At 42.3% G+C, this 17,364-nt stretch overlaps 1 protein-coding gene across 1 annotated transcript; it reads left to right on the top strand.

The window, feature by feature from the left end:
• Nucleotides 1-3,917: 3,917 nt before the first annotated feature.
• On the top strand, nucleotides 3,918-5,994 carry FIBIN (fin bud initiation factor homolog). The gene has a single exon (XM_004263933.4). The coding sequence runs from the start codon at nucleotides 4,393-4,395 to the stop codon at nucleotides 5,026-5,028; it is 636 nt and encodes a 211-aa protein (XP_004263981.1). The 5' UTR covers nucleotides 3,918-4,392; the 3' UTR covers nucleotides 5,029-5,994.
• Nucleotides 5,995-17,364: the final 11,370 nt, after the last annotated feature.

Below are 17,364 nucleotides of genomic sequence, written 5' to 3'. Positions count from 1 at the left end.
CCTACTTCTCTGTTTTCTTTTTTTCTCATCCATTTCTATTCCTCTCTCCTTCCCACCCTTTGTAAACAATGGCTGCTCAATAAAAGCTACTGACAGGTTAATTGATCACATAATCCCCAAAGTGCTAAATATTGTGTCCTCATCTTCCCCCCTTTATTTTTCCCCTCTTCTCCCACCCCAGGACCCCTATTCTGGCCCAGGCTAATTCCCTTTGTTCATTTATCTTCTTCGACATGGTCCAGGGGTGAATTCAGCCTGACAGTTTTGGGGGGATTTTGGGAGCCTCCACTTCCCAGAGGCTCCTTTCGGGTTAGAAACCAAATATAGTCTAAAAGACTATACAGTGGAACCTAATCTCCCCAACCTTTCTTATACTTAATGCATACAAGGCCCTTTTCTATAAAAGTTCTACCATTACCATAATCAGAAACAGTCAGAGGATCACAAAAAACCTGTCAGGGGTAAGTCACAGAGCTTAAGAAATCTTACAGGTCTTTAGGCTCAGGGTGCCAACCTGAATTCCTCCTTCCTTCTCTGAAGTGGTAACTGGACCAAAGGAGCAAGATTTTAAAGTGCACTGAAAAGGATAAGGGATAAGCAAGTTTTAAGCTAGCCAAACCTGCTGGTACTGCATAGCAAGGATTGCATATAAGAAGCTGGTACTGGGCAACGGTGTTCATCTACATGACATCTATATGACTCTGGCCCCTGACCCTGAGTTCCTCCTTTATTCTTGAATTCACCTAGTTCCTGTCCCTTAACTTTGTCTCTAATCTTCAGCCCTAAACTCAACTGCTGTCCCTTTCAGCAGATAGTGCTTCTTGATTTTACTCTTCAAAGTCCTCTATGTGGCTTGTCTGTGTTTAGATGTTTCCTCTGGCTCCATTTGTTTTAGACCAATCCTCAGAAGCCCACCTTAACTCTGATCCTGGTAGAACAGCCCAAGATGGAATTGGGCATATACGAAGAATGTATGAACAAATGTTTATAAAAAGTGAACAAAATGAAGCGTTTAATGCAAAAGGCTACAGCGGGCTGGAGCTGGCTGGCACTGGCTCATGAGAGCCAGTTGTTAGGTTTTCAGGAATTTTGCAAGTCAGTTGTTAAACATTGATCACCATTATTAAAAATTAAGTTATCTAAACTTACAATTAAATAAATTATACTAAATTAAAGGGAATGCATAAGTAAAGCTCATCAGTTCTTAATTATTTTACTACATTTTACTATATTCTATGCTTTAGTGGTCATCTGTGTCTAATGTATCTGTATGATAGGAATGCTATATAATGATGTGTCGTTGCCCATGTCATTCTAACTCTGCACTCAATGGCATCAGCCATGGTGAGAGTATTTACCCCATGGAAATCAGCAAATGCTAGAAAGGGGGTTCTTTCCTCCCCTCAAGCCTACTGTTGAATGCTTACCAGCACAGCACTGCAATAGGGTGCCAATGTCTTTCAGAAGTGGGTACTGAAGACAAAAGCATGGGGAAGGGGGAATATTTGCAGTTACTTCCCCAGAATCTACTCTCACGCTGTCCCCTTGTTAAGCAGGTTCCTGTTTCCCAACTATATAGTTTGCATGGTAACTTGCATTCGGCTGCAGAACTGGGTTTATTGTCTTAAGCCCAGTGGCTATCCCAAACTTCTGACTATGATCAGCCTGGTTCAAGGACGGATTCATCTTCTAAATCAGTCCAACTGTGGCCACTGAGGCTGATCTGAAGGACCTGTATTTGAGCTACCAGGAAATCTAACCTGCCGTTCCTGCTAACATGAACAAAGAAGTCTGTAACCCCAGAAGACACTGGTAGCCATCTTGGAACCACAAATGAAAGAGACTGCCCAAGAATGAATATAAACTGAAGAAGTAGAATGAAAAAATGGTAAGAGAAAAACTAGATTCTGGACAGGTTTGGGTTGAAAACAATCTAATATTAGACTTTCTGTAAGTCAAGGAATTTCCTTTGCCTTTAGTCTGATTAAATTGGACCTTCAGTTACTTGCACCAGAATGATTCCTTCCAGCTTCGTGACATGCAGTTTGTCTTTTAAAGGAGGTAACTGCAGGAAAAAGCAAATACTGTGTGTGTATATACACGTCTGACTCTTCAACCAAAGAACAAGCTCTTTGGAGGCTGTAACTTTTTATTGCACACATTTGTATCTGTAGCTAACTTAACACTGTGCCCTGCACATAGTAGGGGGCAAGTAGTAGTAAGTGCTTAAAATAGGCTTGTTTAGTTGAATTGGTTAGCAAGTCAGAGAAGGGATTGTGCAAGAAGTAGAGTGAATCAGAGTAAATTCTGCTTGCTTTTCTTGGCTGACTGGCCAATTTGAATCCATCTGTTGTCATTTGTCAAGGTGCCAGGGGAAAAGGAATGAAGCAATATGGTTCTTGAGTCCAAGAGTCCTGTCTCTTAAATGGAGAAAGTTGGAGTTTTCTGCTGAAACACAGTGAAAATGTCATAGTCTTTAGTTAGCATAAACCCTAAGAAAACTCATGTGACCTACGTTTTCATGATGCCAAGTCTCTGGATAAAAATTAAAATGTGTGGTCAACACGCTCCTCAAAATCTATGCATGTGGCATCACATCAACAAATATCCAATTACTTAACTGGACTTCTCACTGTCTAGCCAGGGTTGTTTATGTCATTGAAAGTGATGGCAGCAAGTATGGCACTGTGGCGCTAAATGACACCAGTGCCTTATCATTCTGAGAGGGAGATAAGCATAAACACAGGCAAATCACATAAGTGTTTCAGGTACATTTCAAGGCAGAAAGAGGAAATAACTATAGAAATAGGGACGCTGCCTCTGTTTTCCCACTCCTTCCCTGTCTTCTCCTCCACTCCCCTATTCGACATACAATTTCTCTTATTTATTTATATTAAATTTCTTTCCATGTCCCAGAATGTGAGCTCCAGGAAGGCAAGGATTTCTCTCTATTTTTGTTCGCTGCTCTTTCTGTGAACAAAATAGACTCTGGCGAATGGTAAATGCTCAATAAACATTTGATGAACAAATGAGATGGCCTGAAGGATGGCAATATGCTAAGCAATTCATAAATCAAAAACTAAGACGGCCTGGTGAAAAAAATACTTTTTTTCTAAATTAAATTAAAAGACACAGTGACTTAATGAGTACTGGCTGGCTGAACTGCAATCTTTGTGATAACAAATAATTTGTTTAACTTTCTATCCCTTGGGTTCTCCACCCAGAAAACTGGAGATAACAGTGCCAGTCCCATATTCTTCAAAAACTTTTAAGTGTCCCAAAAGAGGCAATAGCTGTAAAGGTGTTAGGTTAAAGATGCAATGGAGGAGCTTAGCAAGGATGGGCTTTCATGAAATTAAACAATTATCTCAGTTGCCCATTGACTTATTAAACTGGCAAAATTCCATTTATCAGCTTTTGTTCCTATACATACTCGCAACCATACGTTAATCAGTTTTCTATATTCCTATTTATACCAAAGTATTAAAGTTATTGTAACTTGAATTAACCATTTCCAAACAAAACTGCAATTTCATACACTTCAAATTTTCCTTTAAAGCCATAAACTTTTTAATGCTAAAAATAGACATACCTACAGAATGCAATCTAACTGACATTTATTTTATTGTTTTGGAAACAATTTTAAATAGTGAAATGGCATTTCTCCAGGGTAATTACCCTTCCTCCCGATTCGTTAATAGCAAAACAGTCTGTCTGTTATGGGAATTCTATTTATCCTCTTCCCATTTTCTCCTTCAAGCTAAATTCTATTTTCCGGGGTCTCCTTACCAATCCTCAAAAAGAGACCCTGTACCTTTAATAGCACAGACCTGGTGAGAGGTTTCTTTCCAAACTTGTTCCCTGGCTTCCAAGTGACGAAACCAGCTGTAATTTGAGAGCAAAGAGATCCTCAGGATATCATTAGCCAAAGGAAAAGCTCCGCATTCCCACCCAGTCCAGGAGTTGAAATAGTATCAGAGGGCAAGAACCTTTCTCTCCAGCTACAGGCTCCATTTCCCAAGGAGCGAGGGGTAACTCAGCCAGAGTAGGGCAACGGAGCCAGCCAGGGTCCAGCCAGAGAGCTGCAGCAGGGGTTCCCCATCCGTGCCGGGATCCCGCCGGGAAGGAGCCGGCTGAGTTCCAGCCACCCGAGCGAGCGCAGGAGCTCAGAGCGAGGGTGCATCCTGGGCTGCGGGCGCGGCGGCTGCTACCCAGGCTCTGGTGCCGCAGCCACATGAAGCCAGTTGGGGAGGGGGTGCCAGGGTGCAGCGAGGCTACTGGGACTGAGGCTGACGCCGTCTCAGGGAGGCGCTGACTCCCTAGGGGACCCCCTTCCTCGCGCCTGGGCGAAAAGTCTTCTCCAGGGGTCCCCGGTCATCCTGAATATCCAGGATGGTGTTCATGAAGTTCCTCTGGATGGGTTTTCTGTGCCACCTGTGTCAGGGCTATTTCGATGGCCCTCTCTATCCAGAGATGTCCAATGGATCTCTGCACCACTACTTTGTGCCCGACGGGGATTACGAGGAGAACGATGACCCCGAGAAGTGCCAGCTGCTCTTCAGGGTGAGTGACCAACGGCGCTGCTCTCAAGGGGAGGGGAGCCCAGCCAGCAGTCTGCTGAGCCTCACCCTGCGGGAGGAATTCACCGTGCTGGGCCGCCAGGTGGAGGACGCGGGACGCGTGCTGGAGGGCATCAGTAAGAGCATCTCCTACGACCTAGACGGGGAGCAGAGCTACGGCAAGTATCTGCGGCGGGAGTCCCACCAGATCGGGGATGCCTACTCCAACTCGGACAAGTCTCTCACTGAGCTGGAAAGCAAGTTCAAGCAGGGCCAGGAACAGGACAGCCGGCAAGAGAGCAGGCTCAACGAGGACTTCTTGGGGATGCTGGTCCACACCAGGTCCCTGCTGAAGGAAACGCTCGACATCTCCGTGGGGCTCAGGGACAAATACGAGCTGCTGGCCCTCACCATCAGGAGCCACGGGACCCGGCTAGGTCGGCTGAAAAACGATTATCTTAAAGTGTAGGTGGAAGGGCAAACTTCCAGGGAGAGGGAATCACATCAGACCCGTGGTGGAAGGTGGGGGACAGAGACGGGTCTTTTTCCCATATACTTATTACTTTCTATAACCAGATTTGCACTTGGAGAGTGATCTGATGTGATCTTAACAAGAAAGAAGTGAGAGTTGAGTGGTTTTAGTTTTGTACACTATTTATGTGATTGCTATTGATTTGTCACCTGGAAAGAAGAATTTAAAACCATGTCTCCTGCCTTTCCTAGAAGGGCTTTATATCTCTGCAGAGACACCTGTTTCAGCCACCTCTGAAAGGACACAGTTTACGCAGTAGGGACTGTTTAATCTTCCTCATCCTGAAGATTATGTGAACATACCCAGGGAGCATGTGCACAGCTCCTTTCTGCCTTCAGCCTTCTCTCCTGGGCTCAGAAAGCTGTCAAAGTCGCCTGTTTTTCAGATGAGGTCAGAGGTGCTTCTCAGCATGCCTGGCAGAGGATGGAAGTTGCCGGTTTCTTCTCCTTTTCCTTCTTATTTATTAACCATGGTCTTTAGTTGTTTTCTTTTTGGTTTTGGATTTGGGTTTTTTGGTTTGTTTTTTCTTAAGCATTGGCTAGAAACTATATGCAAATCACCTTTTGCAGGGAGATGTCCTGTGGGTATGTGTAAGTTAAAGGGGTCACATTCAAGAAGTCTAAGGTTTGTGGTGATTATGCACTCCTGTGATATGCTGATTTGCTGTGTCTCTCATTGTGTGTCTGTGTCATCAGCACTGCAGTCCACTACAAAGAAGTAGGTAGATTGCCTTGACACCCCCCCAAATGCCTGTGATTTAGATTACCAGTGTATTCTTTCTCATTTAAGGGTTTTGCTTCTGTTTGCTTATTGAAAATTTGTACTTCAAGTAGAGGGAATTTTAATTCTCATAACTCCTTAACTAAGTTTTATTATTCAGCCAATAAATATGTTCTCATATAATACCTGCTTATTTTCTAATTTATATTCATAACTTTCATACTGCAAAGAAGAGCCAGTGCAAAAGGGAAGAGAAGGCTGGGATTGAAGCCAGTTTACTTAGAGTATATAATAAAGAAGACAGAGGGACTGCTACGTATTTGGCAATCCTCCCTTCCCTGGCCACCCTTACCATCATCAAAAGGAAAAAATAAAATCTAGGCTGTGCCAAAACATGATCTCTGCTGGTCTGCCTAAAAACTCCAATTTTCTCTGGTTTTCCCCTAGAATTAATTGGAAAAGTTTATGGCAAGGCTCAGAGCTTATATGCCCTCAGAATGCAGAGGGAAGGCTCCATTCTAAGCTGTAAGAATCACAGTGATGTTTAATAACTTTGAAGACAGGTCTACGTTATATCATTAATGATTTTTAAAATGGAAATGCACTTTATTTCATACCTTTTCCCAGCCAATCCTCACCCTTCCCTTAAATATGCTTTCCTTTCATACATATGCGCACACACACACACACACACACACACACACACACACACACACACACACACTGGGAAATAAGTGTTCATAATCTATTCTCCAACAGGGCGCAATTTTTTCTCTCCCATGCATGAGGAATCCAGTTTTCTATCCCTCTGAAGTGTTCAATATCCTCCTATGACAATAGGGGAAACTGAGGCCCAGAAAGTGACTGATCCTCAGTTAGTTCTAACAGCACCAAGTCTCCTAGATTTAAGTATGGGACTTTCCCACACTGCTCTTTTCAAAGATGCTGAGAGATGAGAGGGAGTGGCTTGAGGCCTGAGGCTTTGCATAACTCTTTCATTGTTTAAAATAAAAAGGAACAAAATATGGAATAATACTTCAAATAATCATTTGTCATTTCTTTTAGCCGCCTCTAGTGTATGGGGAGAAGACTGGTGTGTGGGAAAAAGGTAAAGATCTTTTAAGAGGGTTTCTATCTTTATTCCGTGAAAGATGAGGAAAAAAGTAACAGCAGAGGCAAAGGAGATGATATTTGGTACCTAAATGATTGTAGTTTGTAGTCACAACCTTTCCTATCTCAAAACTTTCATATCACTCACTTCACAGCAATCACATCTAATCCACAGACGTATTAAATGTCATCTCCTTAATTTTCCCAGTTGTAATAAGAGGATATTAGACTCATGATACAATGGAAAACTGATTTCCTCTTGATGCTAATTTCAATCAGTTGGGAATGACTACATACAGTAGTACATCAAAAAGGATTTAAATGACACAGATGTAAAGATTGCTGTACCCAATTAGAGATATCTTCCATGCGTGCAGGAAGGCGAGTGGTGACACATCTGCTACAAATTTGGAAACCCAAAAATAGATAATGTCTGAGGTTCTTCCCAGTGCTGACATTCTATGATTCCTACAAAACCAGAATGAAATTATCTGACATTGAATCATCCATTCAAGGCTAGATGTAATGCCAGTAATCTCACAGAGTCTTATGTAAATGGCCCCAGAGGGCAAATTGGAATTCCCAGGTGGGGAAAGCAAGCCATCCTGGACTATCAACCCAGAGGCTAGTATCACAAGGAGTTTCCAAATCCTCTTATGACGGGGAGCCAGCCCCACACAGATCTTTCCTCTCTGCTTCCTTATTATTCTTACTAAGACTTTATTACTCACACAGTGACAAATTCTTTTTTTTAAGTAGTGGTTCTTTATTTTTTAGACCATGAAATATTTTAAGAATCTGAAGAAAACTATATACTTTCTTCCCTGAGAAATCTACTTACAAGAACATTCAATGTAGGATAGTCTTTCTTTAATAAATATTTGTTGATCACTCAATATGTGTCAGGCACTAGGTTAGGTTGTGGGTAATTCTGAGCTATTACAAAGTGTTGGGACACCAACTAACTGAAAGTTTTAAAAAACCTCTTAGGGCTTTTTTTTATTTGGAGTAGGAGACATTTATTATTATTATTATTATTGTCATTGTTATTATTGTTAACAACAACAACAAAATATCCAACTTTTTTGAGAACTCAACTCAGCATTATTGGTTAGAGCCTGTGCTAAGAACTTTGCCAGGGTATTTCCCTTAATTCTAACAACAAACTGTGTGAGGAAAGGATTATATAAAAGGAATTAACATATGCCAAGGGCTTAGAATAGTACCTGACACAGAGTGAATCCTCAATAAATGTTAGTTGTTGCTTTACTGTATTTATTATTATCATTATTTTTATAACTGAGGCCCAGAAAGCCTAGGTAATTTTCCCAAGGTTAAAACAGTGATGTCTTATTTGCTTCACTATTCTCTCACTTTTTAAGCTGATGATTATCTAGTGGGATATATGATCAAATAAAAGAAGAATGTGGAGGGTAAGGGTCCAGTGGAGCTGCCAGCTGTCCACTCCAAACATTGTCCCTTCTAGGCCAGGCAGCCTACAGCCTACAGCAGTTCAGATGCCTGAGAGCTGTCAGTCAGAAGCTGAGTGGCTCCACTGGTAACAGAATTCCTCACTGATACTTTCTCCATGTAATGCATTGTGCAGTATCCTCACACTCTCAATCTGACCATGTGAAAACTGCTATATACCTACTTTGAAGAATTCCATAGATATCTGTCCATCTATAGTCTGCCGATAAAAGACACCAGGCCACGTTAGCCTCTGCAAAAACCAAAGCCACACTCAGAGAAGCTGGCAGGTGTGGGTGTGTTATGAATGGCAGCACGGAGAGGCTGTTCCACAGTTTATATACATTCATTGTCTTTTAAACTCTCACTTAAAATTCTGCTAAGGAAACAGACACAAAACTTTCTTAGAGAAGCCTTGAAACTTCAATTATAAACTATTTAACAAGTAATAAAAGCATCCATGAAAGCTACTAAAGATATGAAATCTCCCTAAAGGGTATGGTCAAATTTCCTTGGGACATTTTTCAGAGTATGATTATTAAAATCTTCTTAATAAAGAAATAATACTAGGGTGTGAAATATGAATGGTAAATGTGGTTTATAAATGTTTTAATATAAAAGGAAAAACAACTGGAGACATAAAAATCTTGGTTAGAAATAGAATACAGAAATACATAACAATCATTCACCAGTATAGAGAATGAGATTCTGCAAATCATCTTAGTAATTTTGGAATCAGGGTGGTCCTTAGGAATACTATTTCCAGAATCAGAATCCCCAAGGATATGTTATTTATCAGACTTTTTTTTGCGGTATGCGGGCCTCTCACTGTTGCGGCCTCTCCCGTTGCGGAGCACAGGCTCCGGACGCGCAGGCTCAGCGGCCATGGCTCACGGGCCCAGCCACTCCGCGGCACGTGGGATCTTCCCCGGACCGGGGCACGAACCCGTGTCCCCTGCATCGGCAGGCGGACTCTCAACCACTGCGCCACCAGGGAAGCCCTATCAGACATTTTTTAAGTGCCACAATATGAGGTAACTAGGATAGAAATAGTATAGTCGGCTCTCTGTATCTGCGGGTTCCGCATCCCTGGATTCAACCAACCTCGGATAGAAAATATTTGAAAGAAAAAATATTCCAGAAAGTCCCAAGAAGCAAAACAAAAAGCAAAAATAGTGCACTGGCAACTATTTACATAGCATTTATGTTGTATCAGGTATTAGTAATATAGAGATGATTTAAAGTATATGGGAGGATGTGAGTATATTATATGCAAATACTAAGCCACTTTTTTTTTTTTTTTTTTTTTGCGGTACGCGGACCTCTCACTGCCGCGGCCTCTCCTGCTGCGGAGCACAGGCTCCGGACGCACAGGCTCAGCGGCCATGGCTCACGGGCCCAGCCGCCCCGTGGCACGTGGGATCCTCCCAGACCGGGGCACGAACCCGCGTCCCCTGCACCGGCAGGCAGACTCCCAACCACTGCGCCACCAGGGAAGCCCTAAGCCACTTTTTATAAGGGACTTGAGCATCCCTGAATTTGGATATCCACGGGGGTCCTGGAACCAATCAACTTCAGATACAGAGGGACAACTGTGTTCAGGCATGTGAGGAAACTGACACCTATAAACTGATGTGAGCTTGGCACACTGTGGATTTGTATGTACAAGGTCCAGCAAGAGTCTAAACTAGAATTGTCTGGACAATGTAAAACAGTGTAAATAAAATAAGGATTTTGTATAACCACATATTCAAGGGACAAAGGAGTTTCATTGTTGCTGTTATTATTGTTGTTGTTTTGCTTTTTAAATAACTTTTTTTCTAGTTATATAAGCCATACCTGCTGAATTCTAATAACGTGGCAACCAACAGAACATAAAGAAAACAAAATCGTTCATATTCTCAAACTCTCCCTGCCATACACTCACTATTTGCATTTCGGTGTGCATTCTTGTAGTGCTTTACACACATATCTATGTATTGTATTTTTTTTTAGAAAAAATGATATTATAATCATGCATTGTTTTGTAGCCAATGTGAAGTTTAAGGTTAAACATGCTCAATTGCATAAATCTTTTAAAAATGCTTAAATCTATCCACCATGCTTCAGGAGGTGGAAGCTCTGGATTCAGATCTTGGCCCAACACATGTTAGCTATGCAACTTTGAAGAAGTCCCTTCAATGTTCTGAAATTCAGTCACTTTGCTTGCAAAATGAAGACAATAATAGCTAATATTTACTGAACAGGCACAGCTCAAAGTGTTTTCCATACATTACCTTATAAAATCCTCACGGGGTCATATTTCAGGTAGATGTTGTAGTTTCTGAACTTTTTGTATAATGACACTGAGACACAAAGAGGTTAAGGTCTCGCAGCTAAACACGAGTGGAGTCAAGATTCAAAAGCAGGCAATCTGACTTCTCTATTGCCCTCATAACCACTAATGATGCTTTTCCTTTCTGGAAGCAGGAGACTGGACACATGATTTCTTAACTCTCTGCCTATTCCAGGATCTATGACATGTGGTCTGTGAAATGAACATTTTCTTTATATGATTACCTTAACCGAAAAAAGTTAAACCCAATTTCTCTCAGAGAACTTTTTTCTCTGCTTGATTTTATTGGGCCAAGTATCTCCTTATACCTGTGTCACTCTGTGATTCTTTGCCTAAGAACAACTGGTTTCTCTCTAAATATGACATTTTTCCAATCACTTTCACATGTACTATCACTTTCTATCATAACATGTCTTATGATAGCAGAGTAAATCAGAGAAAGAAAGAGCTTGGGGTCAGAGAGGAGAACTGAGACTAGGTAGTATAGGAACTAGATGGTTATCATAAGAAATTTGGATATAATTCTAATTTCAATGCACTTGAAGTCTAAGGAGAGCATCTATTTAGATATTAATTAATATAATATATGTAATATTGGATAATATTTGGGTATTATTCAAATTTCAATGATCTAATTTCCTTTTGGATATTATTCAAATTTCAATGCACTTGGAGGTCTAAGGTGAGGAGTAGTATGATCTGATTTACACTAAAGAGACCATGTTGGGAGGAGATTATATGTGGGGCAGCAAGAGTGGAAGCAGGAAAGCCACTTGGATAGGTGGCTACAAGGTCATGCTGATGAGAGATGAGGAAGGCTTGGGCTAAGGTGCTAATGGGAAAGACAGCAGGAACTGGTCTTGATCCTCTACCAATATGTCTCATTATTGCTTTTGCCACAGAAGAGTGCGTGTCATTATTCCCAACCTTCTTCTGCATTGATCCAATTTCCCAACTCTTGGTTCCACTTCTCTTCCTCCCCTTTTGGATGTGACTCTAGCATTGGCTCCCTCAGGTTCTTGACCACCTTCCCCTACCAAAAGGTGGCTGGATATGTATGAATGACTACCTCAGGCAATATATGGACCCCAGCTGACCCCTCCCACTCAAAGCTCCAACTCTGGCCCACCAGCCCAAGCCCTGTCTACCCTACTTTTTAGGCTGGAATGGACAGACCTGTAAAGGTGGAGATTTGCATTCAAACCACACGATTGCCTATTACACAAAGATAACTGTGATCTCACTAAAGTTTAGACATCTCCCCTTTACTAATGATCTCAGGCATCACCACTGCATCTCTATTTATTCTGCATTTTTCTTCACAGGAGTTTTAAGATGGATAAGCTATATCTAAATACATAACTTTTCTTTTGAGGCTTTCAAATGACTTCAGAATTTGTCATTGCCTCGTACTCGATAAGGGCACAGAGCATCCTATTTTGACTCTCACAGTGTTTACTCGTATGGCTTGTACATTTCACCATGTCTCATTTTTGCCTTTCCACGAAAAACAGAAGACATTTTGTGTGTCAATAGCTTGCTGTTTACAGAGCAGAACCTGACAGCTATGATTAATGAGGGAGAGCCTCCATGCTTTGGGATTGGCAGTAATGGCTTGCATTTTCCAGTTGTGAAAAGTTTCCTCCTGCAGGAGTTAAGGAAATGTGTTTCCTGAATGTCTTTTCTTGCTTTGATCTTTGCCCGACTCTAAATGCAGGCACTCCGCTCAACTTTCAAAATGTATGCTTTGCTGGCAATCCCACTGAGTCAACCACTAACATTTTCCACGATTCGACTACAGATTAAATTATAAAGAGCAGAAAATCTAGTGGGTTCGCTCTGCTCTGAGGTACATTTTTGCCTACCCTTCAAGTGTCTGTTTTCTCCTGCCCTGGTTTCCCCTCCCCCTTGCCTTAGCAAAGCTCTTTCTCTCCTGTTTCCTCCTTTGCTCTCCATCTCTCTCTCTCCTTTTGCTATTAGGAGCATGGGAAGTAGAGGCAGAATTCGGATTCACATCATGACTCTGCAATTTATTAGCTGCAGAAACTAAGCAAATCGTTTAACCTCTCAGAGCCTCCGTTTCCTCCTCTGTACAGTGGGAATCATGACACATAGTTTGCAGGGTTCTTGTGAGGATTTGATATGCCATTGTATGAAGAGGACTTACTATAATACTGAGCCCGAGTGCGTGCCACTATAACCATGCTGTCTGGCCATGGGTAGCTCATCGAAGACCCTCCTTTAAGAAGGGACACCTTATGTGTTCTTAGGGTAAAATGAAAAAGATGTATTTCAAATAAGCCTTAGACATTGTATGTATGTGTCATGAACCTGTATTAACCTCCCCATTCTAGGCAGGCATCTCAGAAGCCAAAGACGTGTTTCTTCCAATTCATGTAAGAGAAGCTCCTTTGCATGTATGTGTGTATACCTCGAACATTCCTCCCTATCTAGGCCAAGAGAATGAATGCTATTGCGGGAAATAACAGTTAGCAAACTTGCTTACCTTTCCTTTCCAAATGTTCACAGTGCCTTTGCTTCTTGCCTTGAGCACGGGAACGATGCACATGAAAGAAACTCGGGAACTGCAGTACTTGGGCAGCTACAGCGAGAGAACTCGCAAATCTTGGCAACAGGGCTACCAAGTGAGAGAGAATAAGAATATTAATTCCTAATATTTACTGAGCACTAACTACATATTTGGTCCTGGGTACCCTGGACAAGTCCAGTTTCAGGCCTGTCAGACTAAAACCAGAGCCCATTTGTGGTGATCTCAATATGGAAAGCATTAGGGTGAGAGCATGATTTTCTTTATGTAAACCCACACTCTTGCTGTGGGATTTGCTGGCCTTAACTGCCTGGTAGTCCTCTATCGCAGCGGTCCCCAACCTCTTTGGCACCAGGGCCCGGTTTCGTGGAAGACAATTTTTCCACTGGTGGGGCGGGGGAAGGCGGGATGGTTCAGGCCGTAATGCGAGCGAAGGGGACCGGCAGGGGGTGCTTCGCTCTCTCTCCCACCCACCGCTCACCTCCTGCAGTGTGGCCCAGTTCTTAAGAGGGCTTGGGGACCCCTACTCTATAGTCTCCAGGTCATGAGCTTGGCAGGGCTGGTAGATTGTACTGATCTAAGCCCTGTTTCAGCTGGGACATATGCGGTCTTCACTAAGAGGACCCGGGGATATTTGCGTGCAGCTTGCAGACTTCCTGAAGTGAGACTTTCTGAAGTTAGTAATTCTCTAGCTTGCCTGCTTCTCCCCCATGCACTCTCTACCTGCGCTGCAGTGGAAGAGGCCCTGGGTCCGTTGAACAACGACTCAGGATAGGGCATGGTGATCCCTGCAGATACACTCAGAGAAGACCTGGATCTACATCCTCTTCAGCATAAAAGCAGACAGTGTGGCCCAGTGAACGCTAATCTGTGCGTATATTTAGCAGTAAATCTAAGGAATAAATAGGCAACACTTCTTTTCTAATTCTAGAAGCATTCTGTTCACTTGGGAAACTTCAGAAATAGAACAATTTTTAACTGTTTGGCTCAAGCAAAAACTCATTCAGGCTCAGAAATTGGCAAAGGCCATACTAATGATAAATACTTATCCCATAATCACATTTTCCACAGCCCCTCTAATTTCCAAGAGTTTTGTCATAAAAAGAATTGCAGTGAAAAATCTGGACTGCCAGTTCGCAATAATGATGTAATATTACCAGGATGTCAGCGTTTACAGGGCTCTCCCATTTACTCTGAAAAACTTTGACCATTACCAAAGCCACCACTTTGCCTTTCATTCGTTGTTAAACAACTATTTTTCAGAGGGGCTATTCATTCATTTTTCTGTTCATTCAACAAATATTTATTGAATACCTACTATGTGCAATTACTTTACTAGATTCAGAGTATAATACTTGTAATAATAATGATAATAATAAAAATAAAACAATAGACAATGTTTTTACACTCCTTACTATGTGCCCAGCACACTATTTTGAGCATATCACATTTATTCAACACAGGTGAACCTTGCAATAACCCTTCAGAAGGTTTGCTTGTAAATTGCTCAATGACCTTTCTAGAATGTCACCAATGCCAATGCCAACCCCTCTTCTTGCCTCTTCCCTGATCCCCAGCCTTGCCAGAGTCCCCTCTCTGGCTACCAGCCTCTCCTGATCTGACCCCTCCTACCTTCTAATGGAATGCTAATTCTGGGAGGATCGAGCAGTCTTTAAATCAGGAGTTCAGGAATATTTGGAGAAAGTTCTTCCTCAGTGATCCAGGGAGTTAAATAAAACAAACTTTAGATTATCTGAGAAAGAAATGTTAGAGAAAGAAAGTTAGCAGGAGAAGACCTTGACCCCAAGCTCAAGTTTTCGGGATTGAGCCAGCCAACCTGATCATGAAACCCAAGATTTCAACATTATGTTAACCTCTGTCAGGCTAAAATAGAAATAGAACCGTACTTGTAATTACATCCCTAGATACAGTTTTGGCCCTGAGAGCTACACAGTCTGAGAACATCAGAGCTAGAAATAACCTTCACAAATGGAGAATCTGAGGTCCAAACAAGTGAAGAAATTTATTCCAGGTCATATAAACTCATGGTATTAAGGCCAGGATGTCACAGAATCACAACCCGAGGGGCCAAGTTCATCCCATTTACCTGGTCAGTCGTCAGCTGCCTGAATTTCTTATATTATAATATGGCAGTCCTGCCAAGTGATAATACAGCCCACATGCTTGCACTCCTCAAATTGTGGTGCATTCCTTTGTCTCTGGAGGAGTGCATTCAATTGTCAGAGAGTTCCAACTCTTAGAAATTTCTTCTGTAGTTTGAACTTAAATCTCTCCTCATGGAGCTTCCACCATTCAGGGACCCACAGCCTCATTTATCCCTTTTCCATATCAATTTAATCAACGACCCGGCAGCTCCTTTGGCCAGGCTCCATAGCCTCCAACCTTTCCTTCTGTAGCATAATAACCAAGGTCTCCTTGCTCTACTTTATTACCAGCAAGCAATGATTTACAGTGGTTAAAAGCATGGGCTTTGCAAACCGACAAACCTCTGGGTTGAATCTCAGTTTTACATTTACAACACAAACATCCAAGGGCAGTTTATTTATTCTGACCATAACCTGGGTTCTTTTACGTGAACTGGTGATGATGATATCCACAACATAGGATTGTTGGGGTGAATAAATGAAATAACATGAATAAAATTCCAAGCACTACACCTAGCACTAGATCTGAATGGATGAATGAACAAACCCCAGGTTGGGTCTTTGTATAAATTCAGCATTGTTAAGGGAGCTGTATAGAAAGAATTGCAAATCTGGGGAAGACCCTGTTGGGGAGAAGGCCAAAGGAGGAATGAAGGGGAGAGGCCCGAATGATTACCCCAAAGCTGCCACGGCTTACGACTGGTGAGCTTTCCATGCAGGACATCCTCAGCCCTTCTCTCACAAGTTCACCAACCACGTGATAAGCCGTGTAGTTCATGCTCATGGCTGTGCTCAGTAAGGGGACAGGAGGAGTCTTGAATTCAAATCTTTTTCAACTAATTCTGGACTTTCTCATAAACGTCTGACCACATGCTAATTTGAAAGTCCAAACACTAAGTTATTTTGGGAATGGGAGGAAAGGTACTTTCTATCGTATCCCTCCCCACCCCCTTACCAGCTACAAAAACAGCTGAACAGACTTTCCTAACTCTTTCCCAAAACTTTCATGTTTGGGCTGAGCTCAAGCCTGGAAGGTCTCACTCTCAAGAGAAAGACCTGAGAAAGTCATTAAAGGCAAATGAAAGCCCTGGAATTTCTATACACAAGGAAGATGGGAATTCAGTTGGCTTTCTCTCCCAGGTGATCCATCTCTCAGTAACAGGAAGATGAAACCAAAGCAAACTGTCTCAAGGATAATATCATTTTTTTTTTTTTTTTTTGCGATATGCGGGCCTCTTACTCTTGTGGCCTCTCCCGTTGCGGAGCACAGGCTCCGGACGCGCAGGCTCAGTGGCCATGGCTCACGAGCCCAGCCGCTCCGCGGCATGTGGGATCTTCCTGGACCGGGGCACGAACCCATGTCCCCTGCATCGGCAGGCGGACTCTCAACCACTGCGTCACCAGGGAAGCCCAAGGATAATATCTTTTAAAGCATATAAACTTCAACAGAGTGTTAAGAAGGGGCTCTTGGGCACAGACTGCCTTGCATTGAATCATGGCTCTTCCTTTGTCATCTGGGTTATCTGTGGCGAATGACTACACCCCCTGGGCCTGTTTCCTTCTCTATAAATGGATATTATGGTCCTTATCTCCTAGTATTTTGAAGAGAACCAAATGAGAGACTCCAGCTTGGTATATGGTCTGGCATGTATGTTACACTATTTCATTAAGTGTAAAAGGACAAAGAGCAAGCAGTCTTCGTCCCATGAACACGATGGGATCAAAATGATTAACACCTAGAGTCCACACTCTTTTTTTTTTTTAACATCTTTATTGGAGTATAATTGCCTTACAATGTTGTGTTCGTTTCTGCTGTGTAATAAAGGTAGAGTCCACACTCTTTTTCCTGTCCCTTACCTGTTTGGCCCCTCCTCTCCTCCTATCTCCTTCCTGGCTCTTGGCAAAAGGAAAAAACCACACTGACA

The sequence above is a fragment of the Orcinus orca genome, chromosome 8 (assembly GCF_937001465.1).
Source record: "Orcinus orca chromosome 8, mOrcOrc1.1, whole genome shotgun sequence".
Lineage (NCBI taxonomy): Eukaryota > Metazoa > Chordata > Mammalia > Artiodactyla > Delphinidae > Orcinus > Orcinus orca.
Note: the sequence above shows the minus strand (reverse complement) of the source record. Positions and strands in the feature narration are given on the sequence as shown.

Excerpts from the sequence above, each read along its gene's own strand:
- FIBIN (XM_004263933.4), top strand. The coding sequence starts at position 4,393 with ATGGTGTTCATGAAGTTCCTCTGGATGGGTTTTCTGTGCCACCTGTGT.